Source organism: Mustela erminea, chromosome 2, assembly GCF_009829155.1.
Source record: "Mustela erminea isolate mMusErm1 chromosome 2, mMusErm1.Pri, whole genome shotgun sequence".
Taxonomy (NCBI): Eukaryota; Metazoa; Chordata; class Mammalia; order Carnivora; family Mustelidae; genus Mustela; species Mustela erminea.
In genome coordinates this window covers 150,571,799-150,590,649 of record NC_045615.1, presented here as the reverse complement: position 1 = coordinate 150,590,649, position 18,851 = coordinate 150,571,799, and the positions used below count along the sequence as shown (strand labels likewise).

General features: G+C 35.7%; 1 protein-coding gene across 11 annotated transcripts in view; it reads left to right on the top strand.

Moving 5' to 3' along the window:
- EPHA5 (EPH receptor A5) overlaps window positions 1-18,851 on the top strand; it is a 348,209-nt gene that overhangs the window by 26,101 nt on the left and 303,257 nt on the right. For all 11 annotated transcript variants that reach the window (XR_004283480.1, XM_032334443.1, XM_032334445.1 and 8 more), the window contains exon 2: window positions 7,544-7,608. Coding sequence is in view for 10 of the 11 variants with exons in the window: in XM_032334443.1 (XP_032190334.1) it covers window positions 7,544-7,608 (65 nt within the window). In the remaining variant the exon portion in view is untranslated. The remainder of the gene's footprint in view (window positions 1-7,543; window positions 7,609-18,851) is intronic.

The window sequence follows — 18,851 nt, the reverse complement described above, 5'->3', positions numbered from 1 at the left end:
TGTTAACATCTACATTATAACTGAAGATAGAAATTCATGAGCCCCTCTATAGAGTTTCTTATGTAAGGTTATATGCTGCTATATTAAAGCAAACAACAAAATATTTACTAACCATTTTCCATCCTAAATAGTCTAATTCAGTATGTATGGACTGGGGCCGAGACATTTGCTCTTTCAAAAAGTTTCTTTTATTTTTAGTCCTATGTTAACTTCTAGTCAAGATTCATTGTGTAGAGTGAGAAGTGAAATTGGTCTATAAAAATTAGAGTATTAATCAAAGCCAGGGTTTGAAGTTTGGTTCAGGTAGAGTAGCTTATAATGGGAATAATAGCCAGAAAAATAGAAGAAAAATCACGGAAATATGTTGTCATTGAAGATAAGATATGAGAGAGTTTGTCCGTGGGGTTATGGATAAATACTGCCAAATTAGGAACTCAGAGCTTCATGATTATCACAAATCAACTTGGTAACAGAAGTTTTGATAAAATGGTAGGTTTGAATCCAAATTGTAGTAAGTTAGGTAAAGAATGAAGAGAATATGCAGAAATAGACAGGAATATTGACAACTCATTTAATAATTTGAATTTAGAAGAGAACATTAGCTGGAAGAGAATATGAGATTTATTTTTAATATTTTAACTAAAATTTTACAAAGTATTTTGTGATTAATTTATGAGAAAATTGATTTCCCGAAGAGTAGATTTATTAGGGAACATTGATGGACCATTTGAGGCCACTGTTAATTTATAATATATTATATATTTAATTAGATAATTGATTATGATATTTTGTTCTTAAGCAGTGTTCAGCACCCATAGTTCATGTAGAAAGTAAATTCATTCATGATCAGGGTTTAGATAATGGCCTTTGGATGTCCAGAGAGATAGATGGCTGTAATCAAGGTATCTTCTATTCCGGCTCCAAGGAAGGGACTTGGTTGTGGGAAACCATAGGGAACACTTGTGGTTTGTCATAAAGACGTCAAGTATTACTTCATGATTTCTTCTTTCCTTGATTTCCCTGCTGGGCTCTGAGTAAGACTGGAAATTATCAGTGTTTTTTTTTTGTTTTGTTTTTTTTTTTAAGATTTTATTTATTTATTTGAGAGAGAAAGAGAGAGCAAACATGAATAGGCATGGTCGGGGGAGAGGCAGAGGGAGAAGCAGACTCCGCACTGAGCAGGGATCCCGATGTGGGGTTCAGTCCCATGACACTGAGATCATGACCAGAGCAGAAGATAAATGCTTAACCAACTGAGCCAACCAGGTGCCCCACCAGTATTATTATTAAGCCTATACATTTGTTAGGAAAATTAAATTAAAGAATATATATAAATTACCTGATAGAACAGCTGACACATAGTATATACTGAATAATTTTTTTTTTAATTTTTCTATATTCATCCTTTTTCCATATTCGTCCTCCCCCCACCCCCAAAAGAGGTTATACACATGGGTTGCTCAGAATTAGGGGCAAAAAAAAAAAATTCTCACATTCATTGTCTTCAGAAACACTGTTAGTTATGGATTTTTGCCTTCACGTAGAGGGCTGCCAGAAATCTACATAGCACTCCTAAACTTTTAACATAATTTTTACCAAATTTACAAATTTAGTTTTCCAATGGGAAACACATGTACTCTTTCCCTGCACTCATATTGTCAACTGTTCCTTGTTCCCTGCAGCAGTTGTCAAATTATAAAATTTAGCCTGGAAGCAAGAAATCACATCTGTGCTGACTGGGACCATGGAGAGAGGCTGGACAGCTGTACATCTGGGGTTTGTTCCCACAGATCAGTAAAATATGTGCTATAATTGAATCCTGTAGCCTTTCCGATATTGTTAAATGGAAATCAATAAGCAAGCATCTATCAAAATCCTACTGTATGCAGTGAGACTTTGATTCACTGCCATTAAAGAAAAACAGTGCCATCTTCTCTGCTATGAATCTGAAGTAGTCGTTCCTGCTGTGGTGAAGGTCCAACTATACCATTACAGTTGCGTGTTGTTTGTTTATGTAAAGATAGGGAAAAATAGAAACAAAGTAAGTGTAGGAATATGCCACTGGCACTCTATTTTACCTTCGTGTTATCAAGGATCATATATTGTTTCAGAGCCTTGTCCAACTAATGGTGGTGGGTCAGAGTGTCCTTGGGCTGTCTTTTGACTCTAAAGTTTCAAAACACCTTCATGTGATTGTATCATTTTCCTGAAGAATCTAACAAATTTGTTTCTGCTTTTTATGACTAATATTAGCAAGATGTTAAGGAGGAAGATATGGAGTCAAAATGATACACGGAAAGTTATGAATATTTGAAAGTTATAATCACTGAAGAGCATATTTGAATTATTAACTTAAATTAATCTTTAATTGTTAGAATGTGTGAAGTCAAGAACTTAGCAATCTTCGCATGCATATTAAATTTTACTCATTCTATCCTTTCCTTCCCCCACTCTTGAATACCAATCAAAAAAATGAGTTAACAACTTTCTGACTTTTCTGTAAGTAAATTCTTTAAAGGCTTTTCTCTGTTCAAGAAAGCGTTAAATTTCTTAGTGTATAGTAATAAATTAAAGTATATTTCAGATTAGTTTGAATTAGTTTCAGTTGTAATCTGTTATTTGTCTGGATAGACAGTTAACTTATTTTTACTTCCTAAAAGTTCTTGTATTAGTTAATTTTTTTTTCCTATATTAACTTCAGGAATTTGTAATAGACTATATACTCATTGACCCCTGAAGAGTTATTTCTCCTGGAGAATCAGTCTTCTTAATTACTGATGAGAATACCAACTAATATGCCCATTTTCATTGTAATTATAAAATGGCTGAGGAAAATGACCTTGAAGACTGTCTTTCAGTTTAATAGTGTGACTTTATTTTTAAAATATAAATAATAGAATAAAAACATTTTCCATAAAATTTCTGATATCTAATTAATGTCTTCCAGAGTAACTGTGGTATCAAACATTCCCTCTAATTATATTCATTAGTGGCTTCTCCCAGACAAGTTTTAATTAAGTTATACAATGAGGATCAATACTCATTGTGTATTCATTGCAATTTACAACAAGCATATATACTGTTCAGAACAATTTAATTACTGTAATTGTTGCATAGAAGATACTTAGTGACTGTGCTCCATTACTGCCAATCTCCCCTTTTAATAAATTCGGTAATGAAATTGGGTAATGAACTTCTGAAAATGCCCATTTATATATACCCTATGTCTAAACTTCTGGTTTTTATGTTACTAGCTTAAGTAGTAGAGGAAATGGAGGCATTGATAGTATCAGTGTTGCCGTGTTTTTTCATGCATGCCATCATGAATGTTGAGAAATCATTAAAGCGTAAATAAGAACACTTATAATAATAGTTATCTTAGTTACTTGAAACATGATTTAAGGGTGTTGGATAATAAGAATAATCTATTTCCCTCATGTATGATTTCAATTTTTATTACTCTTATTTCCTTAAATAGGAGTATTTTAATTTATTTATAAGGAATGCCTCCAAATATGCTAACTTCTATTAATGAAACTCATGCTACTGCTGTGCTGCACAAAGAATATGAAAATAGACATTTTCTGATAGTATCATAGGTGTATACCAGCGTTTCTTAACTTTGGCATTAGTGAAATTAAGCCAGATAATTCTTATTATCTGGGGTGGGGAAGTTTTGCTATGCACTGAGACATGCTTAGCTGCATACCTGGTTTCTTCCCGTGAGAATCCAGTAGCAAATATTCCTCCCACCCTCCATTTTTTACAATCAGAAATGTCTCCAAACATTATCAGATGCCCATGTTGAGAACCACTGGTGTGTGTTGGTTCAGACACACCCTCCTGATCTGCCCACTGACCAAATGATTCATTAATAAGACAAACAGCTATTCAGCTCTTCTGAGTGCAGGCTAGGTCATAGGCATGAGTCAAACATGGGATTCTTTTAAGGGAACAATACAATTCTGTATATTCAGTGTTTTGGAGATAATGATTGGGTGCTAATAGACTATTCAGTAATAATACTTTATCTAGATTTAAGAAAGAGGAATACAGATGCCTTCTTAGAGGTAACAGTTCCTGAAATATGTTTTGTTGGATAAATGAAGGTAGCGATTCAAAAGGGTAGAAAGGACAAGCTAAAGCAGCACGTGCAAAGCTTGGAGGTATAAGAAAGCTAACACTCTCCATATCTCTGTATCCGTACATCTATATATCTATTTCTATCTTTATGTAAATATCTCTATCAATCTATCTACTACCTAACTCTAATTTTAATTATTTTTCCCGAGGCATCAAATTCCAGTTTCCTCTGAATTATATGAACAGAATTATAATATAGTAATCTGCAAGTAATTGCCTGAAACATCTACTCTTACTTTTTTAAAAATTTCTAATTTAGTAATCATATGTATAAGTATCTTCTTTGCATTGTGAATTGTATGAAAACATCTGTTTCCAAAACAAAACCAATTTTAGACAGTAGTAGGAAATGACATAGGTTTATGTCTTATAAACTTCCTAATTTATAAGACAGAATTCCTAATCTATTTCTTTGAAGAAGAACTTTTGACAAGATCATCAGAAGAAGGATCGTGTACATTTCTGTTGTGGGTATTTCCATGTGCTTAGTAACGTATGCCAATATTGAAAATTCTCAATAGATGTATTAACAGCCCAGCTAGTATTTTGAATTCATGCATTTAATTTCGCATACACTCATGTATTTTCAGCCAAAAAAGAGTTAAGAATAGCAACTTAGATTAAAGTTAATTCATGTGAAGGTAACTAAATTTAAGAAGGACATCTGGAATTCTGTTGGTAGTAATGGACATTTGAAGATCCACATGTTACTAAGAGGCCTACCAGGAATGTTGTTTTTCTCATGACAGGCTAGTTATGAATTCCTAGAATTCCTATTCACATCAGTTTGCCACTACAGGATTAAGTTTAGTTTGACTGCCATCATAGTAGAAGGCCTTTAGCTTGCTGATTTGCTCTATTTTATCAGGTCTACACAGATATGCTACGTTCAATATCAAAGGTGAATCAAGTGAATCATAAGGTTGAATAAACATAACGATTTAGGTTCTGTACTCCCATGGTATTTAGTCATGTCTAGACATAGCCCTAGTGTCCCAGAAAAACTAAAATGAGGACAAGGACATTTAAGTTTAATGTAGCTTTATCCCCATGGAAACTAGAAAAGCCAACAATAGAGTAAAAAGAGTATGGATCTAACTAAAAAATTAGATTTAGTGGGATGACTGGTGGACTTGCAAGGTCAGTGGGTAGTGGGATTGTTCCAGTTTGTTTTTTATCATTTTAAACAAGAGTTTTCAGCTAGCCCAATTTCTTCTAAAAAAGAATAATCCAACAAATTATTTATTTTATTATTCTATAAAGCCACTCTGATATGTGTAGGCTAAAGATGATGCAAACATTCTATAGCATGGATTTTTAGAGTTAAAGAGCGCAGAACCTAATGAGAGAAATAGATAAGTATATTGAGTACACACATATCATAGAAGGCCTGCCATATATATATGTTATTGAGTATGTTTCTGTGTTTTCTAAAACTTTTTTTTTAATTTTTAATTTTTTATAAACATATAATACATTTTTATCCCCAGGGGTACAGGTCTGCGAATCACCAGGTTTACACACTTCACAGCACTCACCATAGCATATACCCTCCCCAATGTCCATAACCCCACCGCCCTCTCCCACCCCCTCCCCCCTTCAACCCTCAGTTTGTTTTGTGAGATTAAGGGTCACTTATGGTTTGTCTCCCTTCCAATCCCATCTGGTTTCATTTATTCTTCTCCTACCCACTTAAGCCCCCCATGTTGCATCTCCACTTCCTCATATCAGGGAGATCATATGATAGTTGTAAAGTTTTGATTTCTCTTTATATAACTAGTATTACACAGACTGTTAACTTAGTAAGACATATATGTTTGCATATGTTATATGAAATAAAACAATGGATAATAAGGTTTAAATGCATATAACTTCTATAATACATAGAAAATTTTTTATTTCAGTTGTGATCCTAATGTCCTTGGTTTTAATAATTTCATCTTATATTTTCTAAGATTTTATTTATTTGACAGAGAGAGACAGTGAGAGAGGGAACACAAGCAGGGGGAGTGGGAAAGGGAGAAGCAGGCTCCCCAAGGAGCAGGGAGCCCATTGCGGGTCTTGATCCCAGGACCCTGGGATCATGGCCTGAACCAAGGGAAGACGCTTAAGGACTGAGCCACCCAGGCACCCCATCACCTTATATTTTGGTATAAGAGTATTGTAACACATTTCTCAGTCTATCGGCTATTACTACTTTAGTACTCCAGCTTCACACTTACAGATAGAAACTTTTTTTTTTCTTTTCTTTTCTTTTTCTTTTTTTTTTTTTTCCCCCCAAATTGGTAGCATTTCAAGGTAGTGGTTCTTGAAGTAGTATAAGGAAGAAGCTTCAGTACCTCTGACTAGGGATAACCCAGTTTCCCTTTTGGGTCCATATGCCATGCTCATTCAAACTGGTTCAGCTGCCTGGTGGGCCAGGTAGATCACGTGGAATAGGCATAATGGGCTGGAAAGATGATCATCTGTGACCCAGGTCTGAAGCAGTTTGACAGCTTGACGACTCAACATCCCATAAGCTGGTTTAATTTGGGCCCGGGGAGGGAGAGCAGTAGATAAACCTGTTGAAATACAAACACTGTGTGTGTGTATCTGTGAGTGCATGTGTGTACACGCAGTCTTTCATGGCTTCCTTTTGTAATAATGATATTCGGGCTTCCATTCTGGCAGTTCCAAATATTTTAGTATTTCCAACCATAATTGAGGTCTCCATTTCAAAAATGTAGCTGATAGTTCTGTAAGAAGCACATTATAGACTATGGTTATTTGTAAGTAGAAGATATTTGGGGGAATGCAGTGGACACTTAACTCTAGCAACAACCCTGAGAGCTGCTATAATTTTCTTGGCTTAGTTATGCGCGTGTGGATTTATTTCCTAATTGAACTTGCAATTTGGATTACAGATTTCAGTTAATATCACACAAAAAAATCTTAGAAATGTGGGGATAGCTTATTTCTGTTTAATGTAAATTATTTGTTAATTGCTTCATAATAGCTTTCCTGAAGAAAATACATTATGTTTAGTCACAAATTTATGGCAGCTTAATCCCCAAATTGAGAGCCTTTAAAGGAGTGACATAGTCCTTAGTTTTCCGTGGACTTTCATTTTTTTTCTTTCTCCTTTTACTAATTCTTTTCTTTTATTCTTATTTGACAAAAAAGAGCACTTAGAGTAATGACTTGTTTATGTACTATTGCTATAATTGTTCTCCACATGTTTATTCAAAATCACTTGTTCTTACGCATCCAAATAGTGTTTTCATTAAATTATAACTCTTGTATTCATGAGGAATACTTAATTTAATTTCAGCTATGTAAGAAATACGCACTTTATAAACACTATGAAAATAGTGATACTTTTTTATACATTTGACTCAGTTTTGTGTTCTTTTTCTTTCAGTGAATTTATTGGATTCACGTACTGTCATGGGGGACTTGGGATGGATTGCTTTTCCGAAAAATGGGGTAAGCCTTTATGATATTTTCCCAACAACTTAAGCTACCTGAGTGGCATCATGTTAAATGTCAAAAATGAAAATTAACTGAAAATGTTTTGATTTGCTATTATCCTGGTTATATTGACTAGGAAATAAAGATTAACATGTCAATGACCAGTGTTGATTCAAGCACAATTTATTTTGTATTTTATTCACTACATTAGGGAATGAAGATGCTATAAGAAATTCCTTTAAATTTTACTGAGATTAAAAGTTTCTTAGGCAATCAAGTAGGTAATCAGAGTTTTCTTTCAATTCTTAAATTTTTCTTCAGTGAAAACTTTCAGAAAGCTGTTTCATTGAAAGATTTTTATAATCAGCAATTGTTTTTGCTAATAATTTATTTTACTGGCATACATTAGAAATAATGTGTTTTAGATAAAATTAAATAAAACTACAGTCTTAATACATGGATTAAATTAAAAAGTATTTGATTATCTTCTGTTAATTAAAAGTATACTATATTATCAGATGGAATATTAATATAAGTAAAATAGTGTGACATAAAATCATTATATTACACAGAAAATAATAACTATTGCATGACTTTTATTAAAAACAATATATTTTGAGAGATTTTTATTTATATATAACTTTAATATTTACCTATTTTATAATTTTCAGACTCAAACTACCTAAATTCATTATAGAACTATATTGTGGCAAGGACAAATAGTATTTTTCAATACTCTATTTTGAGAAAATAATTTAAATGTTTTGAATATTTAAAACTTTATAGTATAGTATATATAAGTAATGCATTTAGAAAATTATTCACAGAAATAGTAGTTCCTATGACTTCCAAAGTTAATTTTGGGTTATTAAGTAATCTAACATTGTCATAACCCAAATAGTCAAGACTTATTTATTTATTTTTTTTGCATTTGAGGAAAAAAACCAGGTATGTTATTCAGTCCTTTACAGAGTTATTATGGAGGTAAAACAGGTGGTATTAATTATTGTGATTCATAATTTATATGCTTATATCCTAATCTCAGTGTGATTTCTTTCATTAAGATGGTATTTTGTTTTGGTTGTTAAAAATTATGCATTTAGAGACATACTCTAAATAAAGTATATTAGCAGGTTGTTAAGCTGTTAAGACATAAGTATAAGCCAAAGGGAAAAAGTATAGTACAAAACAAATATAGCCAGTGCCAACGTAATGGTGTATATTCTCTCAGTCTCTCTTTTACCTTTCCTATGTTCTTCCTTCTTCATTTCTGTTTTCCTCTTCCCACTTCTCATCTCAAATTGTTTTTTTTTTCTTTCATCTGTCATGACCCCTCTACAAGTAGATGGCTGGATAATATCTGTGTATGGGAACCTATAGCTATATTTCGTACTCTGAAATTTTTCACATACCAAACATGATCTGTTATGTAGATATTTTAAATTGCCCTTTCAGGGACGATGGCGGATAGGTGCGGTTGAAGTTAATTTTTTAAAAGCCTGAGAAAATTTTTCATAGTCCCTTTGAATTGAGTTTTGTGTGTCTCCTCTTCCAGGAGTTATTCAGAAAAGGTTTGGCAGAGTCCATCTTTGAGGGTAAATCTGATTTGTAGTTGCTTTTGCAGTTTAAATTTTTGGGGAGATTACCCAATTTTGTACATGAATTTTGTATAAAACACAACTATTTCTGTTGTAGCAACATAGTCCCTTTATATCCAGAATGAGCACTTTTCATTCTAACAACTTTATGCTTTCTTTCTCTTTCCATTATAATTATTAGTATACTATTGATTTTGTTTTTAATTTTTTTAATTTTTAAATTTTCAGTTTTTTTTTTTTTTTTTTTTGGGAGAGCAAGTACGTGGGGAGGGTGGATAGGCAGAGAGGCAGAGGGTGAGAGAGAGAATCTTAAGCAGGCTCCACACTCAGTGCAGTGACCAACACAGGGCTTGATCCCACAATCCTGAGACCAGGACCTGAGCCAAAATCAAGTAGTCAGGTTGTTAACCCACTGAGCCATGAGGTCCCCCATGTTCAGTTTTTTAAACAATGAGTTTTATCTTCAACATTCTTACAATGTTTTGAGTTTTGTTTCTTTGACATAGCTATGCCTGATGTTGATATTAAAAAAATAAATAAATAAATAAAGTAGAGAAACTCAGTGAATGTGCATTTGCCCCAGGATGTACTTGTCCACACTTGTCCAATGTGTAGAGAACATAGATGTTTTATTTTGTGTTATGTCATTCAAATACAAAATAAAGGAAATTTTAAAATTACAGCTTAAAGAAATGAGTGTTCAAAGTGTAATTAATTCTAATAAGAATTAATATATTACTCTATTGTTAGTAGGTTTTACCATTTATGATTAGGTGATACATAGATCAAAAGTGAGGCCATCAGAAATTTTGGAGTAAGGGCCTCTGCAAATAGTCTTCTCCATATTAGCCATGAGAAAACTGGCAAATATTGTCAGAATCAATTTTTCAGAACTCCAGAAATTAACCAGTTTTGAAGCAATGCAGGGATCATTTATGCAAGAAAAATGATGGAATATTGTTAGAACAGCAGCATTAACTTTAGCATTAAAAAAATTAAAGATTAAATTAGGTTAAAATTTTATTATTTATTGGAACTGGATATTGTCTATTTTCTTTCATTCTTTTACTTTATTTTAATAGCTTTAGCATTTTAGGTTCCTTATGTCCTTTCCTGCCTCTCCAGCTGTGAGGTAGCCTTGGAAAACCAAAAACCGGCTGGCGAGGTAAAAAGCAGCAGGCGAGCAGGCACTGGAGAGGCAGAGTGGACAGGAGATTCTTCAAAGACTTGAGCCCCTGGAGTTGTCATTATTTGATCTGATAGCTTTCTGGAAGACTGTTCTTGTAAGGCTGTCTGGATTTGATCTAACTCAGAGCTCCCCTAGACTGAAAGCCATTATTAAACTAAGTAAATAAGAATATTCTCCTTTTCAGAATATTTTTCGAATTTCAGGCCTTTGGAATGAATATTTTATTTATTTACCCCAAGTCTGCACCTAAGAATTAGGCAAGTATTTAAAAGAAACACTGTTATCCATCCCTTAAAGTCATGCACATGTTCCACACACTTCTTAGAAACAATCACTGCACCTGTGATACTTTTTCTCTGCTTGTCAACTCCTGGGCTTCTTATAGCTATCTCATGTTACCATTCTGCAGGGTTTCTACAAGTTGGTTCAGGTTCTGGCATAGAAGAGAACTTCTGTAAATATGTATTAAAATGATAACCTACTTTATTGTTTTAAAATTAATAAAATGGAACACAAATTCCTGAGATACAGTTTTACATCAAGATTTAAATAGTGGGACTGGGAGCAGAACTTGGCCCAGTGTTGGCACTCAGCAAATATTCTTTCTTTGATCTACTGCATTTCTATTCTCCTTATACCAAGAGATCCAACCGTTTTGGGGTTTTTTGTTTGTTTGTTTTGTTTTTGCCTATTTTTCCATATAATTATATCCATTTGAATTCCTTGTCAGCATTAAAGATTGAGATATTCCAAATAAAATCTGAATTTCCAGCTTCTCTGTTTAGTTGGAAGTTTCAGAACCGGAATTAGCAGCCTTCTGTAGCCTCAACAGCCCAAAGCTGAATAAAGGTTGCTATTTTGTGAGAGTCAGCAAATTATTTAAGTTGGTAGTCTGTAACGTTAGCAGTATTTTAGAGTCATTTAATACTATACAATCATTGGAGGACCTGGGTAGCTCAGGATTTAAGTGACCGACTCTTGATTTCAGTTCAGGTGCTGACGTCAGGGTCCAGATATCTAGCGGAGTGGGGCTCAGGGCTCAGAGAGCAGAGTCTGTTTGTCCTTCCACCCCTCCCCCCCCCGACTTGTGTGCCTGCACACGTGTGTGTAGTCTCTCTCTCTATATATCAAATAATAAATAAATTATATCTTTAAGAACTGTAGTCATCAGGATTTTCTTTTGTTTCAGGAGGGTCTTTAAAAAAAATCTCTGATTATTACATGCTGAGATAATTTCTTCTAGATAGATTTTGTTTGAGTACTTCCCCTTCATCAGGAAATGTCATTCGAATCGGGGTTTCAGCATGTGCTCTTTAGCCACAGTATGTGAAAGAGACCGTATGTGTATGTGTATGTGTTATGTGCATGCCCGTCACGCACACATACTTCGTGCTAGTAACTTAAGCTCTCCTTCCCTTTTTCAATCTGGACATATCTAGAAGTACTATGTTACAGCAAAGTTTGCTATTTATGCAAATTTCCTGCATGCATTCATTCAACAGGACTTGGAACTTAGTATGTGTCAGTGAGTTTTCTAGGCACAGTGACTATGCACAGAAGAAAACAAAAGTCCCTGACATTGGAGCTTGAGGCAGCATTATTATTTTTAGAATGAGTAATCAAAGTGTGTTAGAACAATGTGGTAGATGAAATGCTTTCTAGTCCTATCTTTTCTTTCTATAGATGTATAAAAGTGGCAGAGAGGTGACAGTATTTGCTCAAGGTCTCTCTGGTAATTTGTGCCACACTGGGAAGACCACATGTATTGTATTTGGCACATCTGGTATCAGATCACTGTTTCTAATTGTCTTCCTGTGCAAAATACTTCAAGTACATAAATTCATTTAACACTAACAATGACAATGCAAAAAAAGATACTTGGTATTATTCTTATAGATGAGGAAAAGGAGGCTCAGTAAGGGTAAGTGAATTGCCCAAGGTTAGGCAGCTGTAAAAGACTGATTCTATTTCAAGCCCCGCTCTTCCAGGAGACTGATTATTTTAAACCAGAGGCAAGTCCTCCAAACACTTAGGTCTTCAGAGACATGACTGGGTTCTGGATGGTGCCCAGATTCCTAGTTTATATAAAAGAGGAATTGATGCTGAAAAGGAAATTCACCTGAAAAAAGTTTTAAATGAGCCAGAGTGGGTTGCATTCTATTCATTGCCAGATCATAAGTATTTGAAAAAAATGTATATATAGCACATAGGTGCTCAAAAGTATGTTGTGTTTGTTACATTGTGTGTATATAATACACACACATGTAATTATATAGTAGATCATTAAAAGAATGAATTAACTTGACTCCCAGCTGTATCTGTAATTCCTATTGTTTGGGGGACCTCTGTGAATTTTGGCTTTCCTAAGTGCCGGGTGAGGTTGTGTGACTACTATGTCATTTGTCTCACAGTGTTGTTTTTAAGATAAAATAAGATAATGTATTTTAGTGCACCACTTGATCCCTAAACTATCAAAGAAGTAGAGAGGTTGTTACTTGATTTAAAAGCTGCTTCCCTATTGCTGTTTCCAGATACATCCAGAAAGCAACATTTTGGTAACTAAAAGGGATAACCAGTCACCTATGTTTGGCATTTGACTATTGAATGAAGTCAGTAGACTTGAAGAATTTTCATATTTCAACGCCCAGACATGAGACTCAATTCTCCAATCTCATGTTGAATAAATTTAAGGAGAAGGGTTGTAAACTCATTTTTCCCCCAAAACTGACTTTTAATTGAGAACAGAAACAACAACAACAAAAAATTACAAGCAAAACACAGATTGACTTCTGGCTAATTGATGTAAAATATGCTTGGTTACCTTCAATTTTAAATTTTACTGCTTATTTGAGTAATTTCTATTTCCTCCAGAGCACCTATCATTAATATTCTATATTGAGGTTCTCAAACCTTTTTGGTTTCAACCTATTAGGAAGACATAATTTAACAGCAATAACGATTCTTTTTTAAAAATTTTTTCTTTAATTTTTATTTTATTTGATTTATTTATTTGACAGATAGAGATCACAAGTAGGCAGAGAGGCAGGCAGAGAGAGAGGAGGAAGCAGGCTCCCTGCTGAGCAGAGAGCCCGATGTGGGGCTCGATCCCAGGACCCTGGGATCATGACCTGAGCCGAAGGCAGAGGCTTTAACCCACTGAGCCACCCAGGCGCCCCAACAGCAATAATGAGTCTTAAGAACGGGGCTGAGGGATAATAAAGAGGACCTGAGTTTGTTGATTTTATGATGGACTCTTTTTTTTTTTTTTTAAAGATTTTATTTATTTATTTGACAGAGAGAGATCACAAGTAGGCAGAGAGGCAGGCAGAGAGAGAGGAGGAAGCAGGCTCCCTGCTGAGCAGAGAGCCCAATGCGGGACTCGATCCCAGGACCCTGAGATCATGACCTGAGCCGAAGGCAGCGGCTTAACCCACTGAGCCACCCAGGCGCCCCTTATGATGGACTCTTATCCCTGCAGTTTTTCTTTGGTGTTTTCATAAGATTTTCCTTTTAAATTCTTGTAAATTGGGATGCCTGGGTGGCTGAGTGGGTTAAGTGTCTTCCTTCGGCTCAGATCATGATCCTGGGGCCCTGGATTGGAGCCCAGCATTGGTCTCCTTCCTCAGAGGAGAGCCTGCTTCTCCCTCTCCCTCCCACTCCCACTGTTGTGCTCTCACTTTCTCTCTCTGGCAAGTAGATTAAATCTTAAGAATAAAATAAAATACTTGTAATTTTATAACTATTTTAATTAGACTTTATTAGCTTCACTTTCCCATTAAATGGCCCGTATAGAAGCAAATTCCACATCTAGACTTTAGGAAAAGATAAGCAAAACCTTCAAGAATGTATTTTTCTTTAAAAGTAAAAGCTATGTTGTGTAAATCACATTTCAATTAAAATGATGAAAATATTTAGAGTATGATGAACAAGCTTCATGGCAATACATTTATCCTAATTTTCTGATTGAATCCTTTGGCTGAATAATAGCAGAACCAATAGACTCTTCTCAGATAACTATCTTCTAGGGGCACCTGGGTGGCTCAGTTAATCATCTGACTCTTGGTTTCAGCAGAGCATGATCTCATGATCACATGATCTCAGGGTTCTGGGATCAAGCCCTGTGTCAGGCTCCACGCTCAGCAGGGAGTCTGCTTGAGATTCTCTCCCTCCCTCTCTTTCTAATATAAATGAACAAATCTAAAGAATAAATATAAAATAAAATAAAATAAAATAAAATAAAATAAAATAAAATAAAATAAATATGTTCTCACTTATGGCTTTCTTCTCTCTCCCTTTTTTTTTCCTTCCCTTAAATATTCAATCTTGTATCCATAGCTTTATCAGCCTATCTGTACACAACCTGAAGATGTATTTTGCTTCCTTTAAATTACATTGAATTTATTTTAGTCATCTTCTGGAGCATTTAATATTGATTAATCTATATACTCTAAGCATAGCTGTAAATAACATTGTTTTCTTAGAAATTTTAACAACTCGTTTCAAGGCTTATTCTTGGGAGAATCGAATTAACGGTCATGATGTTTGTTTAGAGTAGATTGTGCTCTTATGTCTCAGAAATTCCACTATTGCTCTTTTTTTTTTTTTTTCCATGTGTTGTTCTTACAAAAGATCACAAGATACACCTGCCTCCCTTGCTTTGGTGGAGCCTGCCATTTCCCCACTGAGTTCTCTGTACTTCCTGGAGCACACAATGGGCAAGCCACACAGTCCCCTGGGTCTCACTTCTGAATTGTCCTGCAAGCTCCTCTTTTATGTTCGCTGTCTTTTCTTTCAGTCAAATAAAGTAAGCTTTATTGTGAAATCTTTTCCTATGCAGATCATAGGGGCTATTAGCTTCATTTGCAATAATTTATTCAATTGAGAAAGATTTCAGAATATTGACTTAAGTCATATTTGTAATAAAATAGAGACGGAGTAACCAGATCTCTGCCTGGGGGGAGAAATAACAAGCAATAATCTTCCATTCAAGACACTTCAAAACAGGAGTTTGTGGCTTTTCTTGTTTTAGTGTCACTTTGTTCTATTTTCTGATTTCTTTGAGCTAGAGAACCTGTGTACTTACTTTTGAAGTTGAAAATAACTCAGGTTTAGATTACTTAAAACGGACTGTGAATACATTGTTAGTGTGTTACGTGGATTCACTCGAACCTGGAAGAACTTACACTGATTTTTTATTCTGATACACAGATTTACCAAAAGTGTGTGTGTGTTGTGGGGGTGGGGTTGTGTGTGATTCACTTTCCCCAAAATGAAAAGCAAAGGATGGGAAATATTTGAACACTGGTAATCTCTTACATCTTGGTTATAATCAAGGTAAGTTTTGCCAGAATCTTATTTTGGCTTTGCTTTCTGCTGAAGGAGAGGAAAGATAATGACAAGCATTGAGGCCCACACTGAGCATGGAGAGGCTAATAAAGATTAACGTAATGCTGAAGTGGGTAAAAAAGAACACATTAGTGGATATAGAAAAGCACTTTATTTGGACAGTGATAGAAAATAATTCTAAAGGGAATGGATATTATACTATATAATGCAAATGCCAGTATAATGAAGAACAATCCTGTTCCAAAGTAGCTTTGTATTCATTAGTTTTTACAAAAACAAAAAGAACACCCAACCCGTAAGGTAATTAAGATAAATAATTTAAGGAATTCAAGATAGTCATTAAGCATACACTGAAGTTTAGAAGAAGCACAATTTTGCATTTAGATTTCCCACATGCAAACTTAGCAATTATGAAGAAAGTTCTTTAAAATGTCCAGCTCTGCCTTGGCATACGAGACAAATGTTGTATTTAGTCTTTGATATATGCAATTATATTGCATGAACTAGCAATAGTCACAGTATATTCTTACAAAGTGGGGTCGAGATATGTTTGTATTATTTATCAGGTATCACTTTATTTGTTCAAAGTCACTGTAAAATATTGTAAATATTTTCTTCGTTAGAAGCTCTCAAAACACATTCCCACATTGTCAGGGACACTCACAAATACACACTGGAGAATGACCTTATCCATGAAATCCTTTTGTTAATCCTTCCGCCTTCACCTGCCTGTAATCCCCTAGCTAAAGGCTTCATCCTTCAGACCATAGTTTAAGTCCTACTTCAGCAGGAAAGTATGGCTCCACAACTAATTCTTTTCCTCCCTGTTTACAAATTCGTGCTGTGACGTTTTTCTTCCCTCTGATGAGGGAGCAGGAGGATGGCTGAGAACAAAGCAAAAGCTGGCGCCTTGCACCCCCCCCCTTTCATCCGCTCCCCTCCATATGTGTAGCATTCCTCAGGCACCCCTGACCGCCATAAAACGATAAATAGTTAACTTGCAGAGATCACAGTCCTGCAAGGTAGGAGTCTCCCTTGGTTTGCAAATATCCTTGAGATTTACAACAAAGAAGTTACCTTATCAATAGCCCAATCTCCAAAGACACAGAACTCAGTTCCTCAAGCCTAATGTTACCCTCCCCTCCATGAGAAACCGAAGGAGGTGGAAGTAGAAGGAAAAGTAGATAAAGTTAAATTTCTTCTAAACCTAAATCTTATTAACAAGGATGCTTGATAGCAGGAATGGAACATTCCACCAGACTTCCAATTGTCTTTACTTGATAGCAACTAAGCCTTCAATATCCTGATAGTATTCTTTGCCCCAATAGCCCTTCTGAACACCCCTTTGTCCTCACCTACCCAACCGTGGGGTATATAACATGCCCACCTTCACAACCCGGGGCAGCAGCATCTCTGCCTGCCCACGGGCCCTGTCCCCGTGCTTTAATAAACCACCATTTTGCACCAATGACGTCTTAAGAATTCTTTCTTTAGTCGTCGGCTCCGAACCTCCTCACCCCACCGAACCTGACTTAGGTTCTGGGACTTCATCACCTCCATCTCAACCTCTGTCTCTTTTCCCCTCCAGATTGGAGTGTGTACAGCCATGCTAGCCATTCTCAACACCTTGTCTGGTTTTCTGCTGAAATACTTAATTCTTCCCATTCATTCCTTTTTTGATGGATTTTTCCATTGGTCTGGATACCAAGCAGGGAGCATAAATGTGAAGAGTTTCAGATCATTTCTAAAGAGTCATGCACAAGTTCCTGTCACCTTGCCTGTGATGTGAGACACCTGTGCACACACCTGGATCATTTCCAAATATCGTTTCCACCTGTTTCCTACTGGGTCCGCGTGGTTCCCTTTTCCTCATTAGGTATATGAGGATTTCTAGGTTTCTGTCCAGATTTTCTTTGCCAAATGTTGTGGCAAAATGTAAAATCTGGGCCTAAAATCCTTTTCCTTCTGAAAAAAAAAATGTTCTGTTCTCATTGCTATTTGTACCAGTTTCCATATGTGAATATGATGAATTTTTGTTGTTGTTGTTCCCATCTTCCCACTCATTAATGAAGATGTTAAATAAAACTGGGCCTTGAAGAGGTCCCCAGGGTCCAAACACTAGGTAGTTTTCTGAGTAGTTTGATTGCTGTTTATCATCATCTTTTTTTTTTTCCTCCTCTCACCATTCTTCAGCTGTTTTCAATTCATGTGACAGTGCTCCCATGCAAGTCAATTTGAATTAATTTTGCAAGCAAAATGCTTTATGGCTCTGAGTACATAATCTCCCTCTCCCACAGAGAAAAAATATACTGTAATCATGCAGCATTCCTGTTGATTATTTCCATTAAAGGCAGCAGGGGGAGAGAGAGTGCGCAAGACTCCTCTTGTGTTTGAAGTTTTTGAGGCTTTTGCTATTCGTTGCCTTATTCTTCCTCTCCCTGTTTCTCTCCCTCGCTCTCCCCCACCCCCTTTTTCCTTTTATGCTGTTCATTGCTTGCACTAATGCAGGAAAGGATGGTCCAGATCGCTCAGCCTGGAATCTCTGTGCTCCGCAGCCTAGCCGCCGGGGTCTTTGTGCTGATACCCCACTACCCTTTCCTCCAAATGAACTAATTTCTCTCTTTTTAACTCCACAAAGGATTCATATAAATTTCTACCTCTCGCGTTTTGTACAAATTGCTTGAACTGCTTCCCCTCCCGCTGTCCATATAACCCGTCTTACTGTTCATCACATTCTTCAAGACCCAGCTGAAGACACAATACATGAAACCTTTCATTACCCCCCAGCAGGGTGACCATTTCCTAGGCTAAATCAATAGAGCGCTTACTGTGTATTGAACACACTAAAATTTGGATATTTTAGATTTACCTACTGTAAGTTTCTCCAGTGTAAAGATCTTTTTGTCTTTACCTCTAGCATGTCCCCTGATGCCTTGGATGTAAATTGATATTCACTGGATCTGTTACTGGTTGATAAATAACTAGGCATCTGAATCTCTAGGAAGTGGTGATTGTTTGGAACCAAAAGACTGCACATACTTGGCTAAAAATAGAATAATGGAGCAACATCAAAGGGTTCTAATTCATTGTGTCATGCAGCCCTGAGCCAGGATTATTTAATTATG